Source organism: Protopterus annectens, chromosome 5.part0 (assembly GCF_019279795.1).
Source record: "Protopterus annectens isolate FY-2018-M chromosome 5.part0, PAN1.0, whole genome shotgun sequence".
NCBI lineage: Eukaryota > Metazoa > Chordata > Ceratodontiformes > Protopteridae > Protopterus > Protopterus annectens.
This window is the reverse complement of record NC_056735.1, coordinates 735123200-735150631: the sequence shown is the minus strand read 5'-3', so window position 1 is coordinate 735150631 and position 27432 is coordinate 735123200. Positions and strand designations below refer to the sequence as shown.

Here is a 27432-nt window from a genome sequence, read left to right as displayed (position 1 = left end):
GTATCTGTGTACAGATCCTGGTTGGGGGAGGAGGCTGCAAAGCAAGTCCCAGATATTTTTGAAATCTGAGCAATCAGCCAATCTAGCTCTTTGGACAGGCAAGGTAAGCAGTGGACCATAAACTCCAGAGGGTGTAGGTGTGGTTTCTAGACGGTCCATAGCAATCACTGAAATTTTCCCATGTGCAATCTTGCCAAGGGAACCATGGGAATGGTAGAAGCCATGAACCCCAAGAGTCTTAGGAACTCCCTGGCTGACAGAGCTTGGAGAAGAAGTAGTTCCTGGAAATATGTAGTGAGGTTCTGAATTTTGTCTGGAGGTAGGCAGGCCATCATTTGCACCGAGAGAATCCTGCAGCCTACATATACATGGTCCTGGGAGTGGGTCAGGGAGGATTTTTGAAGATTTATGGTGAACCCTAGCCATTTCAGTAGGGACATGGCACAGTCCAGATGCTCTTGTATCAACTGTGGGGATGATGCCTGGATGAGGATATTGTCCAAGTAAGGGAAGAGTTTAATTCCATGAATTCTGGCGAAGGCAATAACTGGGGCTAGACACTTTGTGAACACTCTTGGGACTGTGGAGTCCAAATGGCAAAGCACAGAACAGAAAATGCAAGGAACTGACTAAATAATGAAGGAATTTCCTGAAAATGAGGTGGATAGGGATGTGCAGGTAAGCATCCTTTTTGTCTAAGGACACCATAAAGGCCTGAAGGAGGATCAGGTGGAGTAGAGTAGGAAAAATCAGCATCCAAAAGGAGGGGACCTTGAGAAAGGGGTTCAAATGGGATAGATCCAAAATAGGTCTTCATGGACCTTTCTTCCTGGGGACCAGGAACATTCTAGACTAAAATCCTTTTCTCCTCTTAGATTTAGAGGTATCTCTTGGATAGTGCCTTGAGAAAGAAGGGAGTGCAAGACTGGGAAAAAGGAAGCCATTTGGTCTTGAGGGGGATGAGGAATTCCTTTGAATAATTGTCTGGAATCCCAGACCATGAAATAGCCTAGTTTTATGACAGAAAGGACCAAAGAGTCCTGGGTAATCTGTTTTCAAGCAGGAAGGGACAGAGAGAGATAGAGAGACGCAGGGAGAGGGGGTAGCTGGCTTGGGATCTGGTAGTCACAGACTACCAGGTTTGGCCTGAAAGGGCTACCTTTGGGCTGGTGTGTAGGGAGAAGACTTGGAAAGGGTCTGCTTTTTGGAGTCTTTTTTTCATTTGGAAGACAGGTGTTTGGAAGGCCTTCTGACAAATGTAGTTCCTCTGGAAATGGAGAACAGGGGACACAAAAATGTGCCTGAGGTCCTGAAGCTCTTTGCCCTTCTCCTAAAGGGCTTTAAAGAGCTCTGCAGCCGCACAGCCAAACAAGGCCTTGTTATCTAGGGGTGTGTCCATAAGTTTTTCTTTGATATCATCTGGCAAAGGCTGCAGCCTGAGCCACGAATATCTCCTAAGAACTGACCCTGAGGCAGCTGCCCATGCTGAGGCCTCCACTGTGCCATAACTACATTTTATAGTGTCTGGTAACTTGACTGCAGGAATTCAAAAGGCTAGCAATTTTAGCCTTATTAGGGGAATCAAGTAATTCACCAAATAGTTTAATGGCATTTGTTAACAAGGCCAAGGAGTATTTGGCCATATCAGTCTGGTAATTTATGGCTTTCACAGCTAAGGTGGCAGAGGTGTAAACTTTTTTGCCCAACCTCTCCATAATCCTGCTTTCCTTCTCCAAAGGGAGCAAGGAAGTAGAGGGGAGTAGCTAAGAAGTTTTATCTGCGGCAACAGATATGGCAGAAGGGTCTGCAGAAGGAGTCTTGTAAAGGAATTTTGCATCATCGGGTATTTTATAAAACCTATCAGGGTGTTTAAGCACTGGGGAGTTGGGAGTCCTGTAATTTTGATGCAGTCAGGAAGGCATCCAGTAATGCCGGGAGGACAAGGGGAACTGCAGACGGATTAGGGGGACTCCATTTGTAAGAGGTCATAGTACCTGTTTTGAGTCTCAGAAACGTGACTGCAGTCCTATTTAAAAAAGTCCTTCATTTGAACAATGGTCTCCCCAAAGGTGATGCCTTCCCCAGGGGAATCAGTTCCATTGGACTCCTCCTCTGAGAAGTGAGAAGCAATCTGAAAGGTGTAGGTAATGGACTCATCCCCTGAAGATTCCTCATCCCCGGAAGAAGTATCTGCCAAAGGCCTACTCCTAGGAGTGGAGACTGAGGGGACCTGGGCAGCAGCAGATGTCTGGCATAAGGCCATAAAAGCATTAAAGAGGTCTTAGGTAAAGGCCTGCCAGTCAGGGACTTGATTCAATGACATGGTCTGCTGAGCAGGCACGATATGTCTGGTCTTTTGATTTTTCTTTTTGGGGGCCTCAGACATAGGGGTTTACAAGATATGGTGGAGTGTCCAAGGACCAGATGTTGGGTGACATTCCATGATGTCCAAGAAGACGACTTCTCGGACTACGATTTGAGATACTCCACGTGGGCCTACGGAGATAATAAGCCATGCCCCCCCCCGTCATCCGGGTCAGACACCCGTGACTCCCTCTGGGACGTGCTGGGAGTTTACTTAACGTCTTCCCCTTGGGTACCTGTCAGCGGAGGGTCTGTTGGTTCCAAATCGGCCTGGACAGGGATGGTCAGACCACAGGGCACAGTCATAAGTTTAGGCTGAGGTTTCTTGGCCTTTTTAGTCATTGGCTCCTCAGAAGGTCCCGATGTTGGGTCCATGTCTCTAGCCAGGCATTTTAAACTCTGATTCTCTAAATACAGTTTAAAAGAAGCAAGTCTGCTTCTAAGGGTCTTTGGTACAAAGGTCTTACAGATCTCGCAAGAAGTGTGGTCATGGTCTGGGCCTAGACAGAATAAACAGAGCTCGTGTGAGTCTTTATCTGGAATCTGCCTTCCACATAGACACTTGCCCTTTCTAGCTGACATTAACCCACAACAACACAGTAGCAAGAAAGTTAACACACAACAACACAGTAGCAAGGAGTTAACAAAAAACCCTTATGGGGTACTTATCTGAGTACAGACAAAGCACAAGGTCACTTTCCAAAGCAAGCGTCGACTGGAGCTGGCAATCAAACTGGCGACAGAAAACTTCTGCGGTAGGGGGCGTGCTGTCTGCTTTATACCCGATGTCTGTTTATGGCTGACATATGCAGGGTGATGAGGGCGGTCGCATGTACCTTTGCAGTAGCGTTTACCTTTGGTAGAAAGGCAGGATGTACGAGTCAACCGGAGGCGGACTCCATAAATACAAGGGATATTGCAGCATATGAAGAGAAGGGCATGTATAAAACATTGGGAAGACAGAATGAAAAGGCAATTTACAATGGAACAATGGGAGGATATCTGCATGTCTACTAAGTATGCAACAAAGTCCAGAAAGTGTACGATTTTTATTTGGAAGATTTTGCATGTGTGTGTTTATATCCCATGCAGACTTAGGAAAATGTTTTTCTCAATTAGATACCAAAATGCTGAAGGTGTGAAGGGGAAGAAAGAGGTAAATGGGAACATGTTTTTTGGGAATGTAACAGAGTACTTTGTCAGAAGTGTTTGGGGATCAAATTGATGTAACTAATGAAATTATTCTTTTGAGCTGGGACATAGGATCTGAATTGTCTAGCTTACTGACTTAAAGTCTGTTGGCTGCAAAAAAAAGCTGCTATTTGAAAATGTAAGTCAAAATCTAAGCCAACTACAACTCAAGTACAGACTACTGTAAAGGAGATAAAGGAACAGGCAGTGGTATCCTTAGAAAGGAAAATGAGGAAATTGCATAAAAATAAATGGAATTTGTGGAAATGATATATGCAAAATAATATTTAGTTGGAGGAAGAAGGGGAGTGAGGTTTAAAGGAAGGCAATAATTCAGCAATTTATGTAATAATGGAGTGAATGGTAACAGTTAAAAGCGAAAGGTATATGTATACTCCATGAAAATATCCCTATGATTTGTTTAATTTGATTAATATAAATGCACCTATTTCATCATTTAAAATGGGAATTAATAAAGATGCTTTAAAAAAGCTGTTCAAAGCAGACAATGTGACCCTACAAGCAGACCCGGACCAGGAACTTCAGACAATGGCAATATACAGGATGCAAAATTAAAAGATCATGAGATGAAACTGAGCACAGACATGACAGAGGTCACTGCAGCAAATGGAGGATATAAGTGGAGGCTAAAAATTGAGCTAGAAGGATATAATAAAACAGGTTAACTGCTTCAAGGACCTGGGAGGTGCGGGTAGAGGAGAAGTGGAGTCTGAATGAGGGCATCAAAGCTAAAAAAATTAAGTGCTGCAGCCGGTAATCATTTGAAATGTCGGGACCTACTACAGTGAGTCCCGAAATGATGAGAATGAAAGGAAAAAAGACTGGACTTGTATATTCCAAGTTAGAGAAGCCATTTCTAATAATATTCACTTTTCTCCGCGATATGGCAATGTCGGAGTTGGTATAGATAAGTTCAAGGGTGTGAAGGGCTTGTCCCTCACATGGACAGATGCAAAAGGTTCTCGTCTCCCCCTGCAAAAAAGAAGTTTAAGGGAGAGGAGCAACTTTCAAGACTTGCTCTTCTCCTGTGTTTTCAGGTTTTTTTTTGCCTTTTCAGCACTCGGCATTTCAAGTGTCGACATTTTAGTTGGGAGCCTTTGCAGCCAAATGGCAAAAGTATCAGGGGTTAGTGCTTGAAAGAATAATGCCGACGAAGATGAAAACTAAGGTAAGGTGTACAAAACAGTGGCACAACCACTTCTTCAGTTTGACACAGAAACCTGAGCAGCAAAGCCAGAGCAGATGAGGAAACTTGAGGTAATTGAGATGAAATGCACTAGAAAGGCAGTAGGAAGCCCAATGTGGGACAAAGAAATTTGAACATCACAGTAGAGCAGAAGCCAAAGTAGTCCCAGCTGTAAAGACCAAAAACAGATTACGGTAGTTCAGTCAGAACTGCAGGAAAGCAGAAGATGATTTGACAAAGCAGATATGGACAAGAAGAAAGTAGGCAAGAGAAGAAAGGATGTCCAGCCAAGAGCTGGATGGACTGCATGACAGAAGACATTTAACAGACAGGCATGGCTCTTGAAGTAGTTAGGAGAATGTAGGTAACAACAGTTGAAATGTCACACTGATTTGCTGTAAAATTGGAAAAAGGGTTTTGATGATGAAAAATATTATTCTTGCAAAGAGCTAGATTTCCAAAAATGTTATTTCTAGATTCAAAAAAGCTTTGTCATAGTGATAAATCTCCACTCAACTTAACAGACAACTACAATACTGCAGTATGAAATGTGACAGAAATAATTGCAATATAACACCATGTTTCTGTCAGGTAGTATTTACATTGTGTTACATATATCTTTAGCCTTCTGCAGAAAATTGATGATGTCCAGTCAGAAAGTACAGTTGTATACACTTACCATAAATGTGGATGTACGAGTGTATTCACTGTTGCAGTCGATACATTTGGGTAATCTGCTGGCAGGTTGCCCTCAGTCGGCCTGATTAAAGTATTGGGTCCTGCGTCGGTTCCTGTCCCTTCTTCCATGACGTCAGGTCGTCAGGGGTATAAAACATGCAGCCGATGCCATTACATCAGTTTTTCGTGCCACAGATGTCAGGTGCCCCCTTATTAGAACACAAAAAATATACCTTCAAACAAAAGCAAATACACCAAAAAGGCTTTTAAGCATAGTAAAAGAAAGTAGAGGTACAGTAAGAGAAAAAACAGGGGGCTGGAGGGTGGGTAACCAGGACTGCAACAGTGAATACACTTGAACATCTACATTTATGGTACGTGTACACAACTGTACTATATTCTTCATGTTTCACTGTTGCAGTCATTACATTTGGGTAGATTCCCAAAGCTATGGCTGGGAGGATGGATTTATACAGAATTAGGAGCAGCTATAAGGCCCTGCAGGACAGCAGTGGCAAAGCCAGCTCTGGATTTAGAGAAGAGAGGTAAAATGGTAATGCTTGGTGAACGTATGAACTGAGCTCCAGGTAGCAGCCTCTAGAATGGCTCTGGTAGGAACCCCTCTGAGAAAGGCTGCAGAAGTAGATGCAGCCCTGGTGGAATGAGATCTATCCCCTTGGGGACGGGTTTACCATGGTGCACATAGTAGAAACGAATACAATGGTTTATCCATTTGGAAACAGCCTTTCCCTCTGCCCCTGCAGCAAATGCCACCAATAGTTGTTCAGATTTACTTAGAGATTTTGTCCTGTTTAAGTAGAATCTAAGTTGTCTGTGTACATCCAATGAATGCAGAATCCGCTCACCCTTGTTCTGTGGATTGGGAAAGAAAGTTGGCAGATGAATGATCTGATTAAGAGCCACACTGGATACCACCTTAGGCATGAAAGATGGATTGGTCCTGAGAGCCACCCTGTCCGGATGAAAAATAATGATAGGCTCCACTGCCATAAAAGCCTGTAATTCTGAAAGCCTTCTAGCTGAAGTGACTGCTACAAGGAAAGCTGTTTTCCAGGAGAGAAATTTTAAGTCTGCAGTAGCAGCTGGCTCAAAAGGAGGTAGAGTGAGTTTTTCCAAAACAAAACTGAGGTCCCATGCAGGAGTTGGTGCTCTCCTGGGAGGTCTTAAATTTTTGCCCCTCTGAGGTACCGCTTTAGCAGAGGATGAGAAAAGAGGGGAGGCTCTGTATTGTAATGAGCTGAAATGGCAGAAACATGGATTTTTATGGAAGAAAAAGATACGCCCTTGTGAAGCATCTCAATTAAATATTGCAGAATCTGAGGAATATTGGGCATTGCTGTGCTTATTCCTTGTGCTTGGTTCCAGGCACAGAATCTTTTCCATTTGTCAGCATAAGATTTTCTAGTACTAGGCCTTCTAGCCTCCAAAATGACATCCATCACAGGTTTGCTGAGAGATGTAACTGGTGAAATGAGTTGATTAGCCATGCTGCAAGATTCAGAGTTTGGAGCTGAGTGTGCAGAATTTGATAGTTCTGCTGAGACAGTAGGTAAGGTGTCGGAGACAGGTACCATGGAGGAAGGTGCGACATATGGCGTAGGAGTGGATACCAGGGTTGGCGCGGCCAGTCTGGAGCAATCAGAATCATTTTTGTTTTTTCCTGTCTGACGTTTAGTAAGACCTTGGAGAGCAGAGGCAGAGGAGGAAAGGCATATACTAATAGGTTTTTCCAGCTGAAGGATAGAGTATCCACTTTCCAAGCTTTGTTGTGATGAATTCTTGTGCAGAATTTGTCCAACTGACAGTTTTGGGGTGAGGCAAAAAGATCTATGTCTGGGCTCCCCCATTTGCATGTCAACATGCTGAAGATTTGTGGATCCAGTTTCCATTCGTGTGGGTCCATAAGATTTCTACTTAGTTCATCTGCCAGAGTATTTTGCTTTCCTGGCAGGAAATGAGCCTGTAGATGTATTTGATAAGTCAAGGCCATGTTCCACAAAGCCATGGCTAGTCTGCAAAGGTGGTAGGAATGGGTACCCCCCTGCTTGTTTATGTACCACATGACTGTGGTGTTGTCTGTCTTTATCAGTAGTTGTCCTGGATGAAGATAATCCTTGAAGGCTGTCAGAGCATTCTGTACAGCTAGTATCTCTTTCTGGTTGATATGCAGGTGCATTTGACTTGGGCTCCATTGGCCCTGAATGCATCTCCCTGCCAGATGCGTCCCCCAAGCATAATCTGATGCGTCTGTAGTCAGGGTTTGGGCGACAGGGGGTAGAATGAATGACAGTCCCTTGTTTTGGTGGCAGGCCTCTGCCCACCATAGGAACTCTAGCTGCAGGCAAGGAATTATAGGAATCCTTGTTTCCAGGCTGTGACAATGTTGACTCCATAAGCTTTTTAGGTACCACTGAAGTTTCCTCATATGCAGTCTTGTATATGGAATTATTAGAATGCAGGAGGCCATGAACCCCAAGGCCTGCAGAATTTGTCTTGCAGACAGCTGGGTTTTTGTGGCCATCTGTTTGAAGTAAGTCATCAATTGAATTTGATTTTCCTAGCGTAAGGTAAGTCAATTCAAGCTTGCACCCAGGAATGTAATTATTTCAGAGGGTACCAGTTGTGATTTCTTTTCATTTACGGTGTACCCTAGACAAGTTAGAAGTCTTTTTACAAACGCCAGATGTTTTAGAAGTGTGTCCTTGTTTTCTGCCTGAATTAAACAATCGTCCAGTTATGGATAAATTTGAATATTTCTTTGCCTGCAAAATGCAATTACTGGTGCCAGGCACTTTGTGAAGACCCTGGGCGCAGTAGATAAGCCAAAGGGCAGTGCAGAGAACTGGTAATGCAAATAGCCTGCTTTGAAGCGGAGGTATCTTCTGCAAGATTCCCTGATTGGGATATGCAGGTAAGCCTGTTTTAAGTCTAGAGTTACCAACCAGGCATCCTTGCCTAGCATAGGCAGTAACTGTTGTAGAGTAAGCATCTTGAATTTTGGAATGTCTAGAAATGTATTTAGAATGGATAAGTCCAGAATTGGACACCATGATTTGTCTTTTCTGGGTACCAGGAAAAGTCTTGAATAAAAACCTTGTCCCTTTTCCTTTTCTGGTACTGGCTGAATAGCCCCCATACTCATGAGGGACATAACTTGTTTCTGTGCCTCTGCCCACTGATTTGGAGGCAGATCTGGCCACCTGTTTGGGATTGGCAATGTGTGGAAATGAAATCTGTATCCCTGGGATACTATATTTAAAACCCACTTGTCCTGGGTAATTAGTTGCCAGTTTCGTGCATGAAGTGCCAGTTTTCCCCCCAAAGGGGTGGCCAAAAGATAAGTGCTTGGTGACTGCAGTGGAAAGTCATTGAGACTGTTTACCGTAGGAAGGTAACTTGTTACTTCCAGATTTGGAGGTGGAGGCACTCCATTGCTTTGTTCTATAAGTTCCTTATGACTGAAACCTGGAGCCTTTGGAATGTCTGGGTTTGAACTGAGTGGCTCTGGTGGGTACTGGAAAAGACCAGTTCTTAGTAGACCAGTGCCTACTGAACCAGGGTGGCTGCACTTGTAGGAAATCTTTTACAGTTTGCATAGATTTAGCTTTATCTTCCATCTTTTTCAAAACTTCTTCTTCCTTATTACCAAATAGACTGTCCTGTTGTAAAGGAGCATCCAACAATTTTGCTTTAACATGGTCAGGCAGATTTTGCTCCTTGAGCCAAGCATGCCTTATCACAGATCCAGTTACAGCAGCCCTGCAAGAGGCCTCCAAGGAATCAAAACCACATTGCAAAGTATGTTTTCCAACTGGTTTAGCTGAATGCAATAAATCCTGCAACTCTATTTTCCACACAGTCAGAAATCAACATAATTTTCTGTCTAAGTAAGCCCATGACATGCTGTTGATATTTAAGCATATGAAATTGACAGTTTAAAGCCCTGACTGCCAAGGTTGCAGATGTGTAAACCTTCTTACCCCATCTATCCAGCGCCCAGGAATCTCTATCAGAAGGGGTAGGATTTTTAGCAGTAGAAGCCTTAACGCCCTTGGGACCCTGAGAAATGGTTTCAGGGTCAACAGTAGGGGTTTTAAAGAGGAATCTGTGTGAGTCAGGAACCCTGTAATATCTGTCTGTCTTACTAGGAGCCAGAGGCAGGGAATCAGGAGCCATACTGGATTCTGAGAAAACATCAACAATGTCTAGAACAGGAGGTATAGCCAAAGGCCTATGCTGAGGAAGAAGAAGGAAATCCCTAAGTTTCTTTTTAGATTCTGAGAAATCCTGACTCCCAGTGAAAGTGTTCCCTTAAGGTATGCAAAGTTTCTCCAAAAGAAAAATCCTCAGGAGGAGAAGCAGAAGGGATGGAATCTTCTGCATCAGAGTCCTCATAAGTGGGAATAGATAATTCCTGATCAGAAGAAATAGAAACCTGATCTGAAGATTCATAGTCAGTGCCTTGCCTAGGCCTCTTAGCAGGAGGGGGATGGGTACCCCTGATCAAGGTAATTAAATCCTCAGCCATTTTGATAATTTGTTTTTTGGGCATTGGGGCCTGTACACGTGGTCCAAGCATCGTTTTTTTAGACACACAAGTAGATTTTGGCCTTAGTTTTGAAGATGGCGTCGGTTTAATATACAAATCTTTAGGCCTGAAAACACCCTTAGAAGCCGGTGCCTGCTCAGCGACTCCAGACCTATCTAAGGTAGAGACATACGCGGGTTCAAGTATCTCGCGGCATACCAGACCCCGAATGGGTCACAGTAGAGGCCTGCGAATCAAAAGTAGCAGGTATCAGGGGCTGCGAAAGCGCCTCACTGAGTACCGGCGACTGGCTTAGGAGAAGCTTCGTCGTCGGTTTTGGACCTCGACGGTCTGTCTCTGTCTTTTTCTTTGCGTTTTTTAGGTATTCCGGTAGTCGGATTGCTAACCAACGACATTTCAGGATAGTTAAATCTTGAGCCAAAATATTTAGAAAGAAAAATATACCGACATTTAATTGCGTTGATTCAATTTAGCACAAAACCGACAGCAAGGCATGTTGTGGTCAGGGCCTAGGCAAGGAATACAGTACAAATGAAAATCCTTATGAGGTATTTGCTTCCCACAAGTAATACAATTATTAACTTTTACTGACATCGATAAGAAGCAAGAAAAAGTTTCCCCAACGGGGTACTTAGCTTTTAGTTGAAGACTTCGGTTCTGAAACTCGAAAACGAAAATTTCAGGAGTCGGCCGACCGGCACTTGCAAACTGCTTCTGCTTTGGTCACCGCGCGGCAAGAAAGACTGATGTAATGGCGTTGGCTGCATGTTTTATACCCCTGACGTCATGGAAGAAGGGACAGCAACCAACGCAGGACCCAAGAGATTGTTAATCAGGCCAATTGAGGGTAACCTGCCAGCAGATTACCCAAATGTAATGACTGCAACAGTGAAACACGAAGAACATCTCACTTACGAACTACAAATGATTGCAATGCCTTACAACAAGTCTGCAATTTTATGTAGCTATTTATCAATGACTGATGCTGATCTGGCTAGTTGGCTGCAACTCTTGATCAAAAACAAATGGCAAGCACAATAATTTCAAGCATAATTACATCCTATTACATATGTACAGTTAGGCGGTGTACAGCGCCAGCACAGCATGGACGGACATCTTCAATGGATACCATCTACTTTTTTTAAATATCTTTCTCTTATGTCATTAATTGCATACTATGCCCAGTGCTTATTTTCCTAACCGTTTTCTCTCTCTCTCATCCAAGTCCCTACTACTTTTTAACACCTTTATTGACTTATCTCTTAAGACATAAGCAAAACATACATGTATATAACAGAAAACAAACCATATTAATATCCTCCCAGTTATAAACATGCATCACATACATACTTTTATAATTATCAATCCAACATTACCAAAACTGATCAATTCCTGACTTCCCTTAAACCTCCCTCCTCTTCCAAAACATTATTCTGCATGTAATGTTCCCATATTTTCCATTTTTCTACGTAATTTATTCATATCCTTTTCTAAAAATTTCACTGCCAGTTCTTTTAACTCAGTTACAATATTCAGTACTTGAAATATAGTTGGTTTAGAAAGTTGATTTTTCCATTTTCTTGTAACTGCTTTTTTGGTAGCCGCCAGAATTAAACTCAAGTCTACCTGTCAACTGCCCAGACTTTCACAGAATGTCTAGACTTTTGCTTGATTTTTTTTCTTGAGCTGTTTTTGATCTTCTTTATTATTCTTGATATTGATTTTCTTGATCTGTTCCCTGTAAAATTTCTGTTTTTTTTTTTTTTTTTTTGGCAAATCAGGGAGGATTGGATTCTGTAAATAAAGGCAGACAGTTGATTTTTCAGACTTCATATCCTTCAGAAAATGCATGGTAATGCTAAACAATTTATGCTAGCAACATTCTAAGTTTATAAGAGCAATGTTTACAATTTATCCCTATTTCTGGGCCTTTAATCCCCCCATTAATTTTGTCTTTGTCCAGAATTCTTGTGCTAAGAGCTTGAGAGGAATGCTTAAGTCCTAACTATGTCTAGGCAATTTAGACTCTGTATTCCAGTTCAAAAATCATTTCCTTAGTTACACCCATTTGCTCACCCAATATTTCTAACTCTGTAGGGAATTTTCAAAGTCTGCCGACTCATTACACTCCCAAAACATATGTTTCCAGTTGCCTCCTTCTTCCGCATCACACTTCCAACATTTGCCATCTACCTGAGGAAAACATTTTGGAGTCTGCTTGGGGTATAAAAATACCTATGGAAATACTTCCAAGAAAAATCCAAAATCTTCTAAACTTTACTGCACATCTTGGAGATATACATATGTCCTCTCATTGTGAATTGTTTATCCAGTCTCTCTTCCTAATTTTTTCTGACCTCCTCTGACTGATTCCTATGGTTATCTTGCAATATTTTATATGCAGTACTAATTAAGACTTTTTTATCAGCAGCTGCTGTGACAGATTCAACCAAAAACTCTATCAGAGCACATCTTTCACTTAGGATTCCCCATTCCTTTCTCTTTGCCTATACTCTATCTATCCCTAATAAAGAAGGCAGTATCTAGCATGCAGTCCAAAGGAATTCCCTACTTCTGAAATCTCATTTTATACATATATATGTTATCTTCTGCTTTTTCAATTGTATTAAAATGTAAAAATGTAAAAAAAAAAAAAAAAAAAACAAGAAGCATATGTAGACAAGAAATGAAGTGGAAGGTGATTCATACATTAATTTTCATTCATTTATAACTTCTACAAAAGTATAAAAAATACTTAACGGCAAACTATTTAAAAGGCAAAGGGGATATTCATAGAAAATACTGCCAGTGTTTTCCTGGTGAGTTATAGTAGCATAATGGTGATAAGAGATTCAAAGACATAAAAGAATTGCAGTGAGCAAAAGCTCATAGCAAGGCAATTGTGTATTACTGACTCAAACACTTAATGCTAGTGGTACAACAATGTTGAGTGTTTCTCCAGCAAAGGCACCCACAGACAAAGATATGCAAAACTTCCATCAAACATGTACATTTACATAGACACCAGAACAGTCTCTCCTCTCTCTGTCTTTCTCTCTCTCACACACACACACACACACACACACACACACACACACACACACACACACACACACACACACACACACACCTCCATATAATCCTATTCATGTCACTAAACATACATGTATATACATACACATGCAAGCATGCCCATGTACACCCAACCATGCACACAACTTCAAAGTATTTAACTGCTGTAGTGCTAACAGCTTTACTCCTGTCACAGACAGCTATGAGTGTACAGCATATAAAGATGATGTATAGTCCCATCATTTACCATGAAATAGAGTGGTGGAGCTCGTCTTTGAATCACTCGGATGCACTATTTCAATCCCAATGTACAGCTCAGGGCCAGCACACATAGCTAATTCACACCCCCAGACTGCTGCATTTGCATTCAGCAATATACAGCAAGACTGTTTTAACACTACAGTGTTTTTTGAACTACTCCCTTATAATACACTGAGAAATTCTGTTAGAAATAGGATTGCATAGTGCATTACATATTTTTGAATGCCACCATAAACTTTACTGTTGAGATATATTCACACACCCTTTATGTTAAGTCTCATATCTGTAAATTATTAACACCTTATAATGCACAGACGAGAACAAATCAAACCACAATTTGCATTGTCATAAATAGACTGGTCATATGAATTAAAATACAGGAAAATAAGCCAAACACACAGAAAATAAATACATAATACGTACATGCTTTAGATCATTTTTAAACTGTTTCTCTTCATAGCCCCTGGAAACTCTGGGGGTAAACATCACAGCTCCATGCATGTGAGCAACAACAGACACTGCAGTACGACGGCCCACACCACTGCATCCAGCCAACAACAGTGATCCCCCAGGACAACTCAGCACTCTGTCTACTCGAGACATGTAGTCTAGGACCTCTTGAAAAAGCAAAATATCCAGTTCCCTGTTGTCTCTGCCATACTGAATGATACCCTGAAAAAATATAACAGATAATTTAAATGGCACAAAATTATGTACAACAAAATATTTCTCTCTATAAAGACAGTAGCTATTACCATAAAATCCACAAAATGCTTCAGGAAAAGATACCTGTCAATGAAATTTAATATAATCAAATGTTCTATAAAAAGTAAACAGTAATTTTATTTGTTAAAATAACACAGCTTGGGAAAGTTATTTACACTGAAACATACTAGAGAGAGACTGACAAAAAACATTTAATTTGACAGACAGTTATTTTATAAATTTTTCTGCCAAAAGACAGCTTCATGCCAGAATTTTTCTTCAACAGCATCAAAAAGGACCTCCAACAATACTATCCCATAAAATGACTGAGGCATATCCACAAAAAGAAGGGACACTCCTCCTGTCTCTAGTTCTTTCCTGTCAAAGAACTATAATGGTATCCTTGATTTGGGAGAATGAAGGAGAAAATCTGAAACATGACAATGGGGAGGCGAGAATAAATTAAACTTTCTCAGACAGGTAGGCCAGACAGATAACCTTCTTCAATGGGATGGTAGTAGAGGCTGGGGTTGGGCACAACTGTAAACCTCCTGAATAAAATGCTGTCCAGACTCTGCCTTTACATTAGGTTTCTGTATAAATGTTAATTATAATAAGCCTACTATAATTCCAGATCCTCAATTGCTTCTTTTTCAGCATGACACTCACCATAAATAAGACTTCTGTGAGGAAAAACTGGCTTGTGCTACATTTTTTCAGGTGCACCCTTACTTATTTGGATTTTTTCCCATTTGCTGTCAATATTAAGATCAGACACAAAAGAAAGGGGACATTCCCTCTTCAGTTCTTCCTAGAAAGAAACAAATGATCAAAAAAACGAAAATCTTTTGTTTTCTACACTGCTCAGCAAAACAGCTGCATTATTTGCACAACTCACGTTTTCTTTGTGTGTTGGGGGGCAGGGGGGGAGCCCCAGGAGAATGCTAAGCATCTGATCCACATTTAGTGTTGTTGTAAGGCAATGAATCTATCTTGTTCAAGGCTCTCATTCACCATTACTTCAGTCCAGAGAACAGGCAAAGTAACACTGAAAAGAAATGTGAGAGGAAACAGCAGCCACTCCTCTGGAAGAATGATCCTTAACAGAAACCAAAAAGCATTTTTCTACTTAAAAAACAACAAAAGAAAACACATTCCTGATGCAATTACTTAGCCAAGTAATATTTGTATGTACATACCTATCAAAGGATAACAGAGATGTTCCCTTATGGGTAAGGGCATTGATGCAATTTCTGAAGGATCAAGAAGGAAAGGGAACAATGAGCAGGCGAATGAACGCCACGTTGGAAGAAAGCAGGATTTTGAAGAACTACCATCGCATTCCCCAATAAAAGATACTTCAGAGTACATTTTGAAAGGGGCTAGACCCAAGACGATTTCTTTTTTTCCAAGTTCAAGAAGGGATAATGGAAAGAACACAGACTTTGAGACCTTGAGGATGGGTGAGGTTGGATTTGTCAACAGACAATTAGACAAGTATGAAGCCAAAATATATAACCTGTCTACTTTTCAAATGAATAACTATCATGAAAAGATTTTAAAACTGGGACTAACATTTGTTCCTGCCTGTCGGGCTGATACTTTTAGAACTATTTTCCACTTAAAAGAATATGTACGTAAGTTGAATTTGAGTTACATTTTAAGTGTATAAAAAAATGTATCACGATTTGTGAAACCTTCAACTATTAATCAATCATTGAAAATATTTGAAATGTTATGTGAAGATGCTAGTAGGGATTTATTAAATAGGAAAAATGTAGATAAAAAGTTTTTTAATCTCTCTTTGGAAGAAAAACATGCTTTGAAGGAAATTATAAATAACAAAGGATTTTGAGTTATGAAGGCCAATAAGGGGGGTGGGTTGGTCTTAAAGGACCAGAAAAAAATATATTGGAAAAATTGAATTAATGTTAAATAATGAAAGAGAATACAGCAAGGTTGATGGCACATGCATTAATGAGAAGTTATGTACCTACCATAACGTTCCATGTTAGTTGTCTTCTCTCGCCTTCTTTCTTGCTTGATGGGTTCGGAGCCGATCCTCGGCTCCGACTCGGCACTTGCTAAGCTCGAGAGCCACTTTTACCAGCTCGAGGCAGCCCCATATCCCATGATGCAAGGCGGTAAGTACCCAGATCTCGTTTGATGACAAAGGGGCAATAGCACCAAGCATAAACACTTCCCAAAGGAAGAAAGAAAAGCCTACAGGATGGAAGAAGGACCAGCTCTGAATGGTCTTCAGCATAAAAATTCCTTGTAGAAAAAGGTCTGTCCAGGCCTGGGGAAGGAGGGAGGTGCAAGAAAGAAGGCGAGAAGACAACTAACATGGAGCGTTATGGTAGGTACATAACTTCTCAATGTTAAGTTGTCAATCTCGCCTTCATTCTTGCTTGATGGGACCGCGTCCCTAGCACCTCTATCCTGGGTGGCTCAATGGAACAGACTCTTGAGGACTGTAGAGCCAAAACTGGCTCTGTCCCTGGAGGCCAAGTCCAATTTGTAATGGGAAACAAAAGTATGAGGAGTGGCCCAAGTGGCGCTGCACAAATAGTGTCTAAAGGAAGTCTAGCTTGAAAAGCTGTAGAAGTAGCTAAGCTTCTAGTTGAATGTGCTTTAGGTTTTGAGCACAGCTGTTTTCCCCTGAGCCGATAAATTTCAGAGATGACAGAAGAAAGCCATCTATATAATGTGACTTTTGAGACAGGAAGGCCTTTCTTATTATCAGCATAGGAAACAAAGAGTTGATCGGATTTCCTAAATTGTTTAGTTCTGTCCAAATAATATCTGAGTTGGCGGTGGACATCAAGATAATGTAGTTTTTGTTCCAATCTGTTTGAATAGTTTGGAAAAAATACAGGGAGATCAATGGATTGATTCAAATTAGTCTTTGAGGCGACCTTAGGCAAAAAGGTCGGATTAGTTCTCAATGATACTCTGTCTTTGTGAAAGACCAAATAGGGGGGTCGAACCGATAGAGCATGAAGTTCAGACACCCTCCTGGCCGATGTAATAGCTACTAGGAATAAGGTTTTCCAAGAAAGAAATTTGGGGGAGCAAGAAACAGCTGGCTCGAAGGGTGGAAGAATCAAGGATGTCAGCACTAAATTTAGATCCCATTGAGGAGGAGGATTCCTGACTGGAGGCTTCAGGAGGAAAATTCCTTTCAAGAAGGCTCTACAAAGCCTGTGGGACATAATATTGTGATCTGCGAACCCGACATGAAAGTTCGAGATAGCAGCCAATTGAACTCTAACTGTGGAAGAAGAGGAGCCTGCATGAAAAATCTCCGCTAAGAAATCCAAAACTGCCTGGACTGGGGCAGTGAAGGGATCAATATTCTTGGCTTTAGCCCAATAAGAGAAACGTTTCCATTTGCTTGTATAAATCCTCCTGGTAGAGGATTTTAAAGAAGCTACTAGAATGTCTCTAACGGGTTAGAGATCAAAGGAAGCCTGGCTAAGGAAGGAAGTGGAGCAACCATGCTGTGAGGTTGAGAGAAGGGATAGACCGGTGCAGCTGACCGGATTGGTGAATCAGAAGATCTGGCACTGGGTCCAGATGCCACGGCTGCACCAAAAGGTGACGATGGAGGAACGGAAACCAAATTTGTCGAGGCCAATAAGGAGCAATGAGAATCATTTTGGCTCTCAAAACGGTTGCTTTCTGTATAACTTGAGGGATCAGGGAAAAGGAGGAAAGGCATAAAGAAGTCCCTGCGGCCAATCTTGGGTCAGAGCGTCTCTGGGGGGATGGCCTGGCAGAGCGAAGAGACTGAAGAAGTCTGGGCATTTGCTGTTTTGGGGAGTAGCAAAAAGATCGCAACATGGGCGACCCCATTCCAGAAAAATCTCTTCCACTATAGATTGCTTGAGAGACCACTCGTGAGGCATGAGAATAGCTCTGCTCAATCTGTCCGCTAAAATGTTGGTTTTCCCAGGAATGTGCGTTGCTACCAGAAACTGATGAGAGGAGATCGCCCATTGCCAAAGTCTGAGCGCTTCTCGACACAAGGGGTAGGACTTGGTTCCGCCCTGTTTGTTGATATACCAAACTACAGACATGTTGTCTGTGTGGACTGCAATTGTCCCTACAGGAAGAAAGTCGTTGAGGGCTTGCAACGTTAAAAGCACTGCTCTCATCTCTAGGACATTTATGTGCAGGTGGTACTCGAACGGTTGCCACGTCCCATGAACCATCCTGCCCTGATAATGACCCCCCCACACGATCAGGGAGGCATCCGTGGTGACAGTGGCTACCGGGGATGGGGGTACAAAGTGTCTGCTTGGTGAATCTGGGGAGAAGTAATCCACCAAGCAAGATGATTTTTTGCAAATCTGTGTCACCAGAATTTGGTAACGCATTGGAAGTTGTTGGTAAGACCACTGAGTGAACAACATCCACTGAAGAAGGCGCATGTAGAAGCGAGCCAGGGGAAGAAGAGTAATGGCCGCAGCCATGAGGCCTAATACCTTTAGAACCATTCTGGCCTGTACTTTCTTGTTGGCTAGAATGATCCTGACGTGACTGAAACTCTTTGGTCTGTAAGGGTAGCTGACATCCGAACAGTGTTTAAGTTTGCGCCTATGAAAGTAATAGACTGGTAGGGCGATAAGGATGATTTTTCGAAGTTGATCGAGATGCCCAAATGAGAACAAAGATTTATTGTGTAATCCCTGGCTTGAACAAGCTGATGCCTGGTGGTGGCTGAAAGGAGCCAGTCGTTGAGATACGGAAACACCTGGAATCCTTGACGTCTCAGGTGAGCCATGACCACTGCCATGCATTTGGTGAACACTCTGGGGGCTGTAGTGAGACCAAAGGGCAGGGCTCTGAACTGGAAATGACTGGACCCCAGCCGAAAGCGGAGAAATCTCCTGGAGCGTCTGTGAATTTTGATGTGATAGTACGCATCCTGAAGATCTATTGAGCACATCCAGTTGTCCTTCTGCAAGAAGGGCAGAATTGACTGAAGAGTGACCATTCGGAATCTTGACTTCTTCACAGACTTGTTGAGTCTGCTGAGATCCAATATTGGTCTCCAGTCTCCCGTCTTTTTGGGGACCAAAAAGAACCTTGAGTAGATTCCGGGCTCTGAATGGTCTGTTGTAACTGGCTGAATGGCTCTTTTTTGCAGAATTTTTAAGATGTCTAACTCTGCAATTTCCCTTAGACCGGGTGGTACATCTGGAAGGGAATTTGAGTGAGAGAAGGGACTTTCCTCGAAAGGAATTTTGTAACCCTCGGATATGATCGACTGTACCCATCTGTCTTGAGTGAGGGAACGCCAGGCTTCTGGGTACAGCGATAGTCTTCCCCCGACTGCCTCCAAGGATGGACAGTCGGGCAACATCTCAGGGATGCTGAAAGGGCTTGTCAGAGAGAGGCTCTCTGCTTCCCTGGTTTTGTGGACCCCCTCTGCCTCTAGAGCGGCGTCTGTTGTTGTTACCCCCTCTGCCTCTAGGGGTAAACTGACCACGTGAATCCGGCGTGACTCCTTGGGATTTGCGAAACACATTTTGCCGCCCTTCTGTCCTTTGGGGTAAGGTCTAGAAGGGGTGGAAAAACGGACTCCTACGGCAGAAAGAGTTTTGCCGTCCTGCTCACACCTGGTCAACGTTTCCTTCACTTGAGGGCCAAACAAAGCTGACCCATCAAAGGGAGAATTTGTGAAGGACGCCTTAAAGGGATCTGCAAAATTACATAGCCGCATCCAGGCTTGGCGTCTAAGAGCCACACCTGTACCTGCGGCCCTACTCGCTCCATCAGCAGCATATGATATCAGCCGCATGGAGGAGTTTGCAATGGAGTTAAGGGTTCCTAGCTGCGAAGCAATTTTTTCCTGAGCCCCTGCAGCTGTAGGATCCTGCACAACTTCACCTAGCTCCTTAAGGATATCCATTTGGAGTCTGGTGAAGTGACATAGGTAGTTCAGCGAGCATAGCAAAGGTCGCTGAAGAAAACATCCGCTTACCATATCTATCCATGGTCCTAGAGTCCTTATTAGGAGGATGGACAGGCACGGAAGGATCTGCAAGTTCCTTCTTGGTGGCAGCCGCCACCACCATGGCATCAGCGGGACACCTTTTGTGAGGAGTTGCTTGTCCGACGGAGCAGTAATAAATTTAGAAGGCCTCCTAGGGACTGGCTCTACAGAGTCAGGAGCAGCCCACGCCTTTCGAGCAATAACCTGCATAAGGGGGTCGAAAGGCGGAGACACCCAGGAGGTGGAGGGCCGAGATCCAAACGCCTCCAGGTATAATGACTCATCCTCAGAGGGATTATTGGTGGGCCAGTTTCCCCTCTGTCTAAGGAGTTCTAGGATGTCTGAAAATGAGACATCCTCAGAGGGGGATCTTGGGGATCCCTCTGACTCATCAAAGTCAGTATTTGAAGTGATAGACTCGGGGGAGTCTACGTGTTTCCTCTTACAGGTCCTCTTCCGCGGAGGATCTCCCGACAAATCAGGAGAATCCTCAGAAGAGGGGGATATTCCCAGTGGGGAAACCTGAGGCGGAGGATCTCTGGGTCCTGGAGCAAGAGAAGTGGCAGAGATGTCAACAGGCACCATAGAGGGAGGAGCTAAGGGAACAGACTGCTGGCTGAGACCAGTGGCCAGCACACTCTTCATCACCTCGAAGGCTCCCCTCCCAGGGAGGTCCGAGAGAACCCGCTCCGAAGAACTAGGAACTCCAGGACCCACCGAAAGGAAGGCTCCGAGGCAGATGTCGGAGCCGAGCTCACCAAGGCTGAGGCTCCAAGGGGAAGAGCGGGCTCGGACAAGGGTCCGATGCCACTCACCCCCTCGGAGGAGACCAGGGAAGCCCGGCCACCGAATCCCTCTAAGGAAGGTCTCGAAGAGGAGATAAGAGTAGAGGCTGAAGGAGCAGAAGGGGGTATCTATCCCTCAGCTGTAGAAGAAACCATTCCCGAAGACTCCAACTCCAAACTCTGGGGTAGAGTCGAAGGAGGAACTGCAATGGGGTGTGGACTAATAGTCGTCTGCTGAGACGGACTATGTAGCATTTGGGCCAGTGCCTGTGATTTTAGTAATCTACTGACCACTCTCTCCAAATCATGGTCAGAAAGCCTGGATGACCTTGAAGATCGGCTCCGATGGCTCCGTTCCGAGAGGAGAGGCGAAGCCGGAGCCGAATGTATCGGCTCCAAGGAAGGGGACCTAGACCTCTTCCTCAAAGGAACCATCGGAGCCGATGAAACCACAGAAACTGTCGGAGCCGACAACTTATCGGCACCGACAGGTAGCTTCGATGCATCGGCTCCAGCCGGAGCCGATACGGCCATAAAAGTAAGGGTGTCGGAGCCGATTGGAGCCGACACCGATGCCTGGGCCACATGATGGTCGGAACCGATCAGAGCCGACACCGAAGTGGTCGAACCAGAATCGGCACCGATAGCCATCGGTGCCGAAGGTTTGGGTAACCCAGAATCGGCTCCAGCCGGAGCCGATCTCGACTCTGAATGAGTCGGAGCCGAGGCCACTGGCTTGGACACAGAAGCCTGGGCTTTGGAAGACTTAGAAGTCTTAGATGGGGCCGACTTAGCCGGAGAGCCCTCCGGCTTAAGAAGGCCCCTCAAAATCAATTTATTTCTTCTTTCCTGCAGGACTCTCTGGCTAAAAGAATGACATATAGCACAGGAGTCCTGCAGGTGAAGAGGCCCCAGGCAGTAAAGGCAAGAAGTGTGACCGTCTGTCAGAGACATCTTCTGACAGCACGAGTCACACTTCTTAAAGCCTGAGACCCTTTCCTTAGACATGGTGAAAAAACACACACACACCAGTCCAAGAAATTAAATAAAATATACCAAAGGTATCAATAACAGACACACACACACACCCTAACAAGGGGGGGGGGGGTGGGATGTTATAAGTCTGACTAAAAGTTATAAGGAGACAGGGAAAATTTCTGTCAGAAAGGGACTAAAACTATGTTAAAACTAATAAAATTAAGGTTTTTTGAAGAAAGGGGCTAAAATAGTAATGTAAAAATTCACTTACCAGGAGCTGGTAAAAGGAGGACCTCATCAGCGAAGCGGCAAACGAGATCTGGGTACTTACCGCCTTGCATCATGGGATATGGGGCTGCCTCGAGCTGGTAAAAGTGACTCTCGAGCTTAGCAAGTGCCGAGTCGGAGCCAACCCATCAAGCAAGAATGAAGGCGAGATTGACAACTTAACATCAGATGTTATAAATATGTACGTACTTTTTTGTATGACAGTCTACTGGATGGAAACATTAATGAAGAAGTGTTTAATTTTTGTAACAATGAAAACTCCAGAAATGGGGTGTTATTCAGGATTCCGAAGTTGCATAAATGTTTAGAAAATCCCCCCTTTCGGCCAATACTTTCTGCTCCATATTACATTACAGAAGGAATTTCTTTGATATTGAATAATGTGTTAAATCCTTTAGGTAGTAGGTTAGAGTCACATGTAAAAGATTCTTGGGACTTTCTGGACAAGTTCCGTGAGTTTAATACTAGATACAAGTTTAAGCCTGAAGTAAATATTATTTGCACAATTGAAATTTGTACACTCTTCACAGATATTCCTCATGATGAAGGGATAGACTATGTCAGAAAGTTTTTTTCCAATTTTTCAGATATTCCCACCCAACAGGTGAATTTTTATTGTAGTTTGATTAAAGTTTTGTTAGACAATAATTATTTTATTTTTAATAAGCAATTTTATCAACAAAAAAGGGCTGTGGCTGTAGGTTCTCCAGCCCCCCCCCCCTTTGCTGATATAGTATTAGGGTGGTGGGAATATATTGTGTTAAGTAGTATTATGGTGACATATTGGCTGTGTTTTTACAAGCACTTTGTGGATGATTTGTTTTTTTGTTTTAGAAGGAACTGCCATTGAGTGACAGAGTCTTCTGGAAGAAATTAATGAAAAATCTACTTTTTTAAAGTTTACAATGGGAGATATAGGTCATATGGTTAATTGTTTGGATATTACATTACAATGGAATGTTGTTAAAAATATATTTGATAGTAATGCACATAGAAAAACTACCTGTATTAATAGTTATTTGCATTGTAATAGTAATCACCCATTGTTTATAAAAAAGAATTTACCTAAGTGACAATAAATTAGGAGCTAGTCAAATGACAACTGAAGACACAAAGCTTGAGGAGGAATTTAATCTTATTACTAATTTATTTATAACTACAGGATACAAAGAAGCTTTTTTGAAATGGTTAGAAAAGGAAATTAAAGAAAAAAGAAATTAATCTTTTCCACCGATTTTAAAACATCCCTTTGTTAGTAATAAAAAAGACTAGAAAGGATGGCTGAAAGTAGTGAGGATAGAAGGATGACTTGCACCTTAGATGTGACAGTGGACAGTAATAGTATATGTTCAATTATAAGTAATAATTTGAACATTTTACAAGGTAACAAGGAATTATATAATATAGTGGGAGATGCCCCACAGTTTGTGTACAACAACAATTATAACTTGAAGAATTTATTACAAAAATATAGTACAAAGGTTGCAGTTACTAATGATATTCTCTTTAATAAATCAATGGGAATATTCAAGTGTGGAAATTGTACCATCTGCCATTATATTCTAGAAAGTCCTTTTATTATGTTAGTAGACCCCCTATATACTACGGGTTCCTATCACATGAGCGAACGCTAGAGATAGCGAATGCTTATTTGTCGAACCCAAATGCACAAAACCACAGAATATCGAAGGAACGGATCAGTGAATTTTTTCCCGAAGCCCCCCACTTTATGTTGCCTGTACATTTTTTTTTCTGGATCAGCGAATTTTTTCCCTGGGAAAAAAATTCGCTGATCCGTTCCTTCGAAATGTTGTGGTTTCGTGCATTTGGGATCAATAATAGATCGTTGGCTATTTGTAGTGTTCAATCATATAATATGAACCCTATACTATCACGTTGAGGGGGAGATATAACTGTCAAACAATGGGTGTTGTTTATATTTGTGTATGCTCAAGATGCTCAGCTTTTTATAGTGGATTTACCACCAGAGGGTTATTTGAATGTATTAAAGAACATCAGTACTATATTAAAAAGAAGGATGTGAAAAGTGCTTTTTATAAACACACCTTAAAGAGTTCTAATTATAAAAAAAAAGAAGTTATGTCTTACCATAATGTTCCATCTGGGTTGTAGATCTTTATTCGTTCATTACTGTTAGGACTTCGGTTCCCTCCTTGGAACAAACACGGCCATTACCAAGCTCGTGCCAGCCAAACACTCTCAGCTAAGACCTGTCCACAATGCCCCTCTCATAGTCTCTTCAGATCGAGTTTGCCCGCCATTATAGAAGTAATAAAAGTGATAGTAGGAGGCTCTGTCTGAGCAAATACCTTAACTCATAAGGAAATCCTAAAGTCCACCAGGAGTCAGGCAGGGGGAAGGAGGGCAGGAAGTAATGAATGAATAAAGATCTACAACACAGATGGAACATTATGGTACGACATAACTTCTTTATCTGAGCTTGTAAATCTTTATTCATTCCTTACTGTTAGGACAAGAGTCCCCAGCTACTTGAGTCCTGGGTGGCCCTAAGGAAGGACATTCTGGAGCACCATAGAACCAAAGGATGCTCGTCCCCTGGAGGCCAAATCCAATTTGTAATGAGTGATAAAGGTATGAGATCTTGTCCAAGTGGCTGCTGCGCAGATATCATCCATAGAGGCTCTGGAATGAAAAGCCATTGAAGTAGCCAACGATCTAGTAGAGTGAGCCTTTATTCCGGAAGGTAAGGACACTTTGTTCTGATGGTAGATAAAAGTAATGGCGTTTCTGAGCCAAGAGGATAAAGTCATTTTGGAAATAGGTTTACCCAATCTGGGTCCTGCAAAGGCCACAAACAACTGATCCATTTTTCTGAAAGATTTAGTTTTGTCCAAGTAGAAACAAAGGGTTTCACTTGAAACCATCGAATGCTCAGAACATTGAAGTTCTAATCATTGAGACCAGAACATCGATGTTCAGAACATCGAAGGCTCAAAGTGAACCACAAAAAAACAAACAAAAACTATTTTATGCAGGGGCTTTGCCTGCACCCAATGGGAGCTGTGCCCCCCACACCCCCCCTACTTTAATATTCCAACTCCAAGTTCGCACTACAGTAGGGTAAGGGAAATCTCCCGTTTACCGCTATATGCGGTAGCTAACGGAGATTTCCATTACCTGCAATGCTAACACTCAGATGGCACACACACACAACATGCAGGGCACCTTGCTGCCCTGCATATACAGCCGAAACTTACCAGTTTTACTTACTTGGCACTTACACTTTCAACCTTCAATGTTCTGAACTTTGATGTTCTGGTCCCGATGATTAGAACTTCAATGATCTGAACAATCGATGGTTTCAAGTGTAACCAAACAAAGTTGCCTATGAACATCAAGAGTATGCAGAAGGTAGTCCCCTCTATTTGAATGGTGAGGAAAGAAAACCGGTAGGTCAATAGATTAATTAATGGAAAGCCCAGAAATGACCTTGCAAAGGTTCGTAAGGCGTATCATGTGGTCGAGTGGGAGGGTTATGATCAACCACTGTGATGAAAGGAGCCACTGTACTAGTCTCATGTGCAACCTCACCAATGGTACTAAGGTAATGGTTGCTGCCAGAGAACCCAATAGCTGTAGTACAAGGCATGCTGGTACAAATGTCTATGGAAGGAGGACGTGAATCTGGCTTTTTATTTTTGACAGCCTGTGAAGAGGAAGGAAAGCTTGACAGGACGTTGTGTCGAAGATCACTCCAGTGAATTCCAGTACTCTTGTTGGAGACATTTATGATTTGTCCATATCGATCGTGATACCTAAACAAAGAGCAAGGCCTTGAGTGTAAGAGAGACCGAGAATGTGGAGATTCCTGGTTGTGGTGGTAAGGAGCCAATCATCTAAATATAGAAACACCTGGAATCCCTGTAGCCGGAGATGAGCTATTACAACTGCCATACACTTGGTAAACACTCTGGGGGCTGTCGAGAGACCAAAGGGCAGTACCCTGAAATGAGTGATTGGCTCCCAGCCGGATACGGAGAAATCTCTGGGAGTGTTTGTCCATCTTCATGTGGTAATACGCATCCTACAGGTCTACAGAGCACATCCACTTGTCCTTCCCCAGAAAGGGGAGAATGGGCTGTATCGTGACCATCCAGAATTTTTGAGGTTTTATGAATTTGTTTAGTAAGCTGAGATCCAGGATTGGTCTCCAGTCTCCTGTCTTTTTTGGCACTAAAAAGAACCTCAAGTAAAACCCAGATCCTCTCTGGGCTGGTGGGACTGGCTGGATGACTCTTTTTCTTAGCAGCTTTTCGATTTCTAAGGCTGCAGCATCCCTCTGACTGGGTGGGACATTGGGGATTTGCTTTAAGGGTCTGGGAGTAAGATCGAATGGGATATGATAGCCTCTGGATATTATTCTCTGCACCCACGCATCCATTGTTATGAGTTGCCAGGCCTGCAGGTGCAGAGAAAATCGACCCTAGACTGCTTCCAGAGGAAAGCAATCGGGCCGTTGTTCAGGAGCGCTGGAAGGGTCGGCTGAAGAAGGAATCTCTAGCGTTCTGGTTGCGCGGACCCCCTCTGGCCCGAAAGGGGCACCTTCCGGACGAGTTGCCCACTCGGCCCAGGGGGAACTGCTCATCACGAGTGTCACAAAAAGACACTTGGAAATTCTTAAACCACAATTTTCCTCCACTCTGATTCCTAGAGTAGCATCTCTGGGGAGGTGGAAAAATGTATGCCCACAGCAGACAAGGTCTTTCCATCCTTCTCACTACGTGAGAGTGTGTCTCTTACTTTGGGACCAAAAAGGGAAGATTCGTCAACAGGCACTTTGATGAAGGAAGATTTAAAGGGGTCCACGAAGTCACACACATGCATCCAAGCATCCTGTCTCATGACTATGCCTGATGCGGATGCTTGAGCTGCACCCTCGGTAGTGTGAGAAATCAAGCGCACTGAGGAGTTCGAGATGGATTCCAGGGTAGCTAGCTGAGAGGCAACAGTATCACACACCTCCTCAGGCAGTACCCCCGCCAAAGAGGCAGACATTTCTGAGATTAGGCCTCTTTGGAGGTGAGTAAAGTATGCCAAATAATTCAGCGACCAAATGGCAAAGGTCGCAGAAGCGTAGGCCCACTTCCCCAGTCTGTCCATAGCCCGAGACTCCCTGTTCGGCGGATGAACAGTGGAACTATCTTCTGCCAGTTCCCTCTTGGTGGCCGCCGCCATGACCATGGAATCAACTACCAGTTGTTTGGACCAACTGGGTTGGTCTTCAATAGTGGCTAAAATTTCATCTGGCCTCTTGGGGACAGGTTCTATGTTGTCCGGAGCCTTCCAG

The 27432-nt window shown here is 43.0% G+C and overlaps 1 protein-coding gene across 2 annotated transcripts in view; it reads right to left on the bottom strand.

The window, feature by feature from the left end:
• Nucleotides 1-27432, bottom strand: part of DYNC2H1 (dynein cytoplasmic 2 heavy chain 1) — a 6555988-nt gene that overhangs the window by 2942343 nt on the left and 3586213 nt on the right. For both annotated transcript variants that reach the window (XM_044072582.1, XM_044072581.1), the window contains one exon: nt 13767-14015. In XM_044072582.1, coding sequence (XP_043928517.1) covers nt 13767-14015 — 249 coding nt within the window. The remainder of the gene's footprint in view (nt 1-13766; nt 14016-27432) is intronic.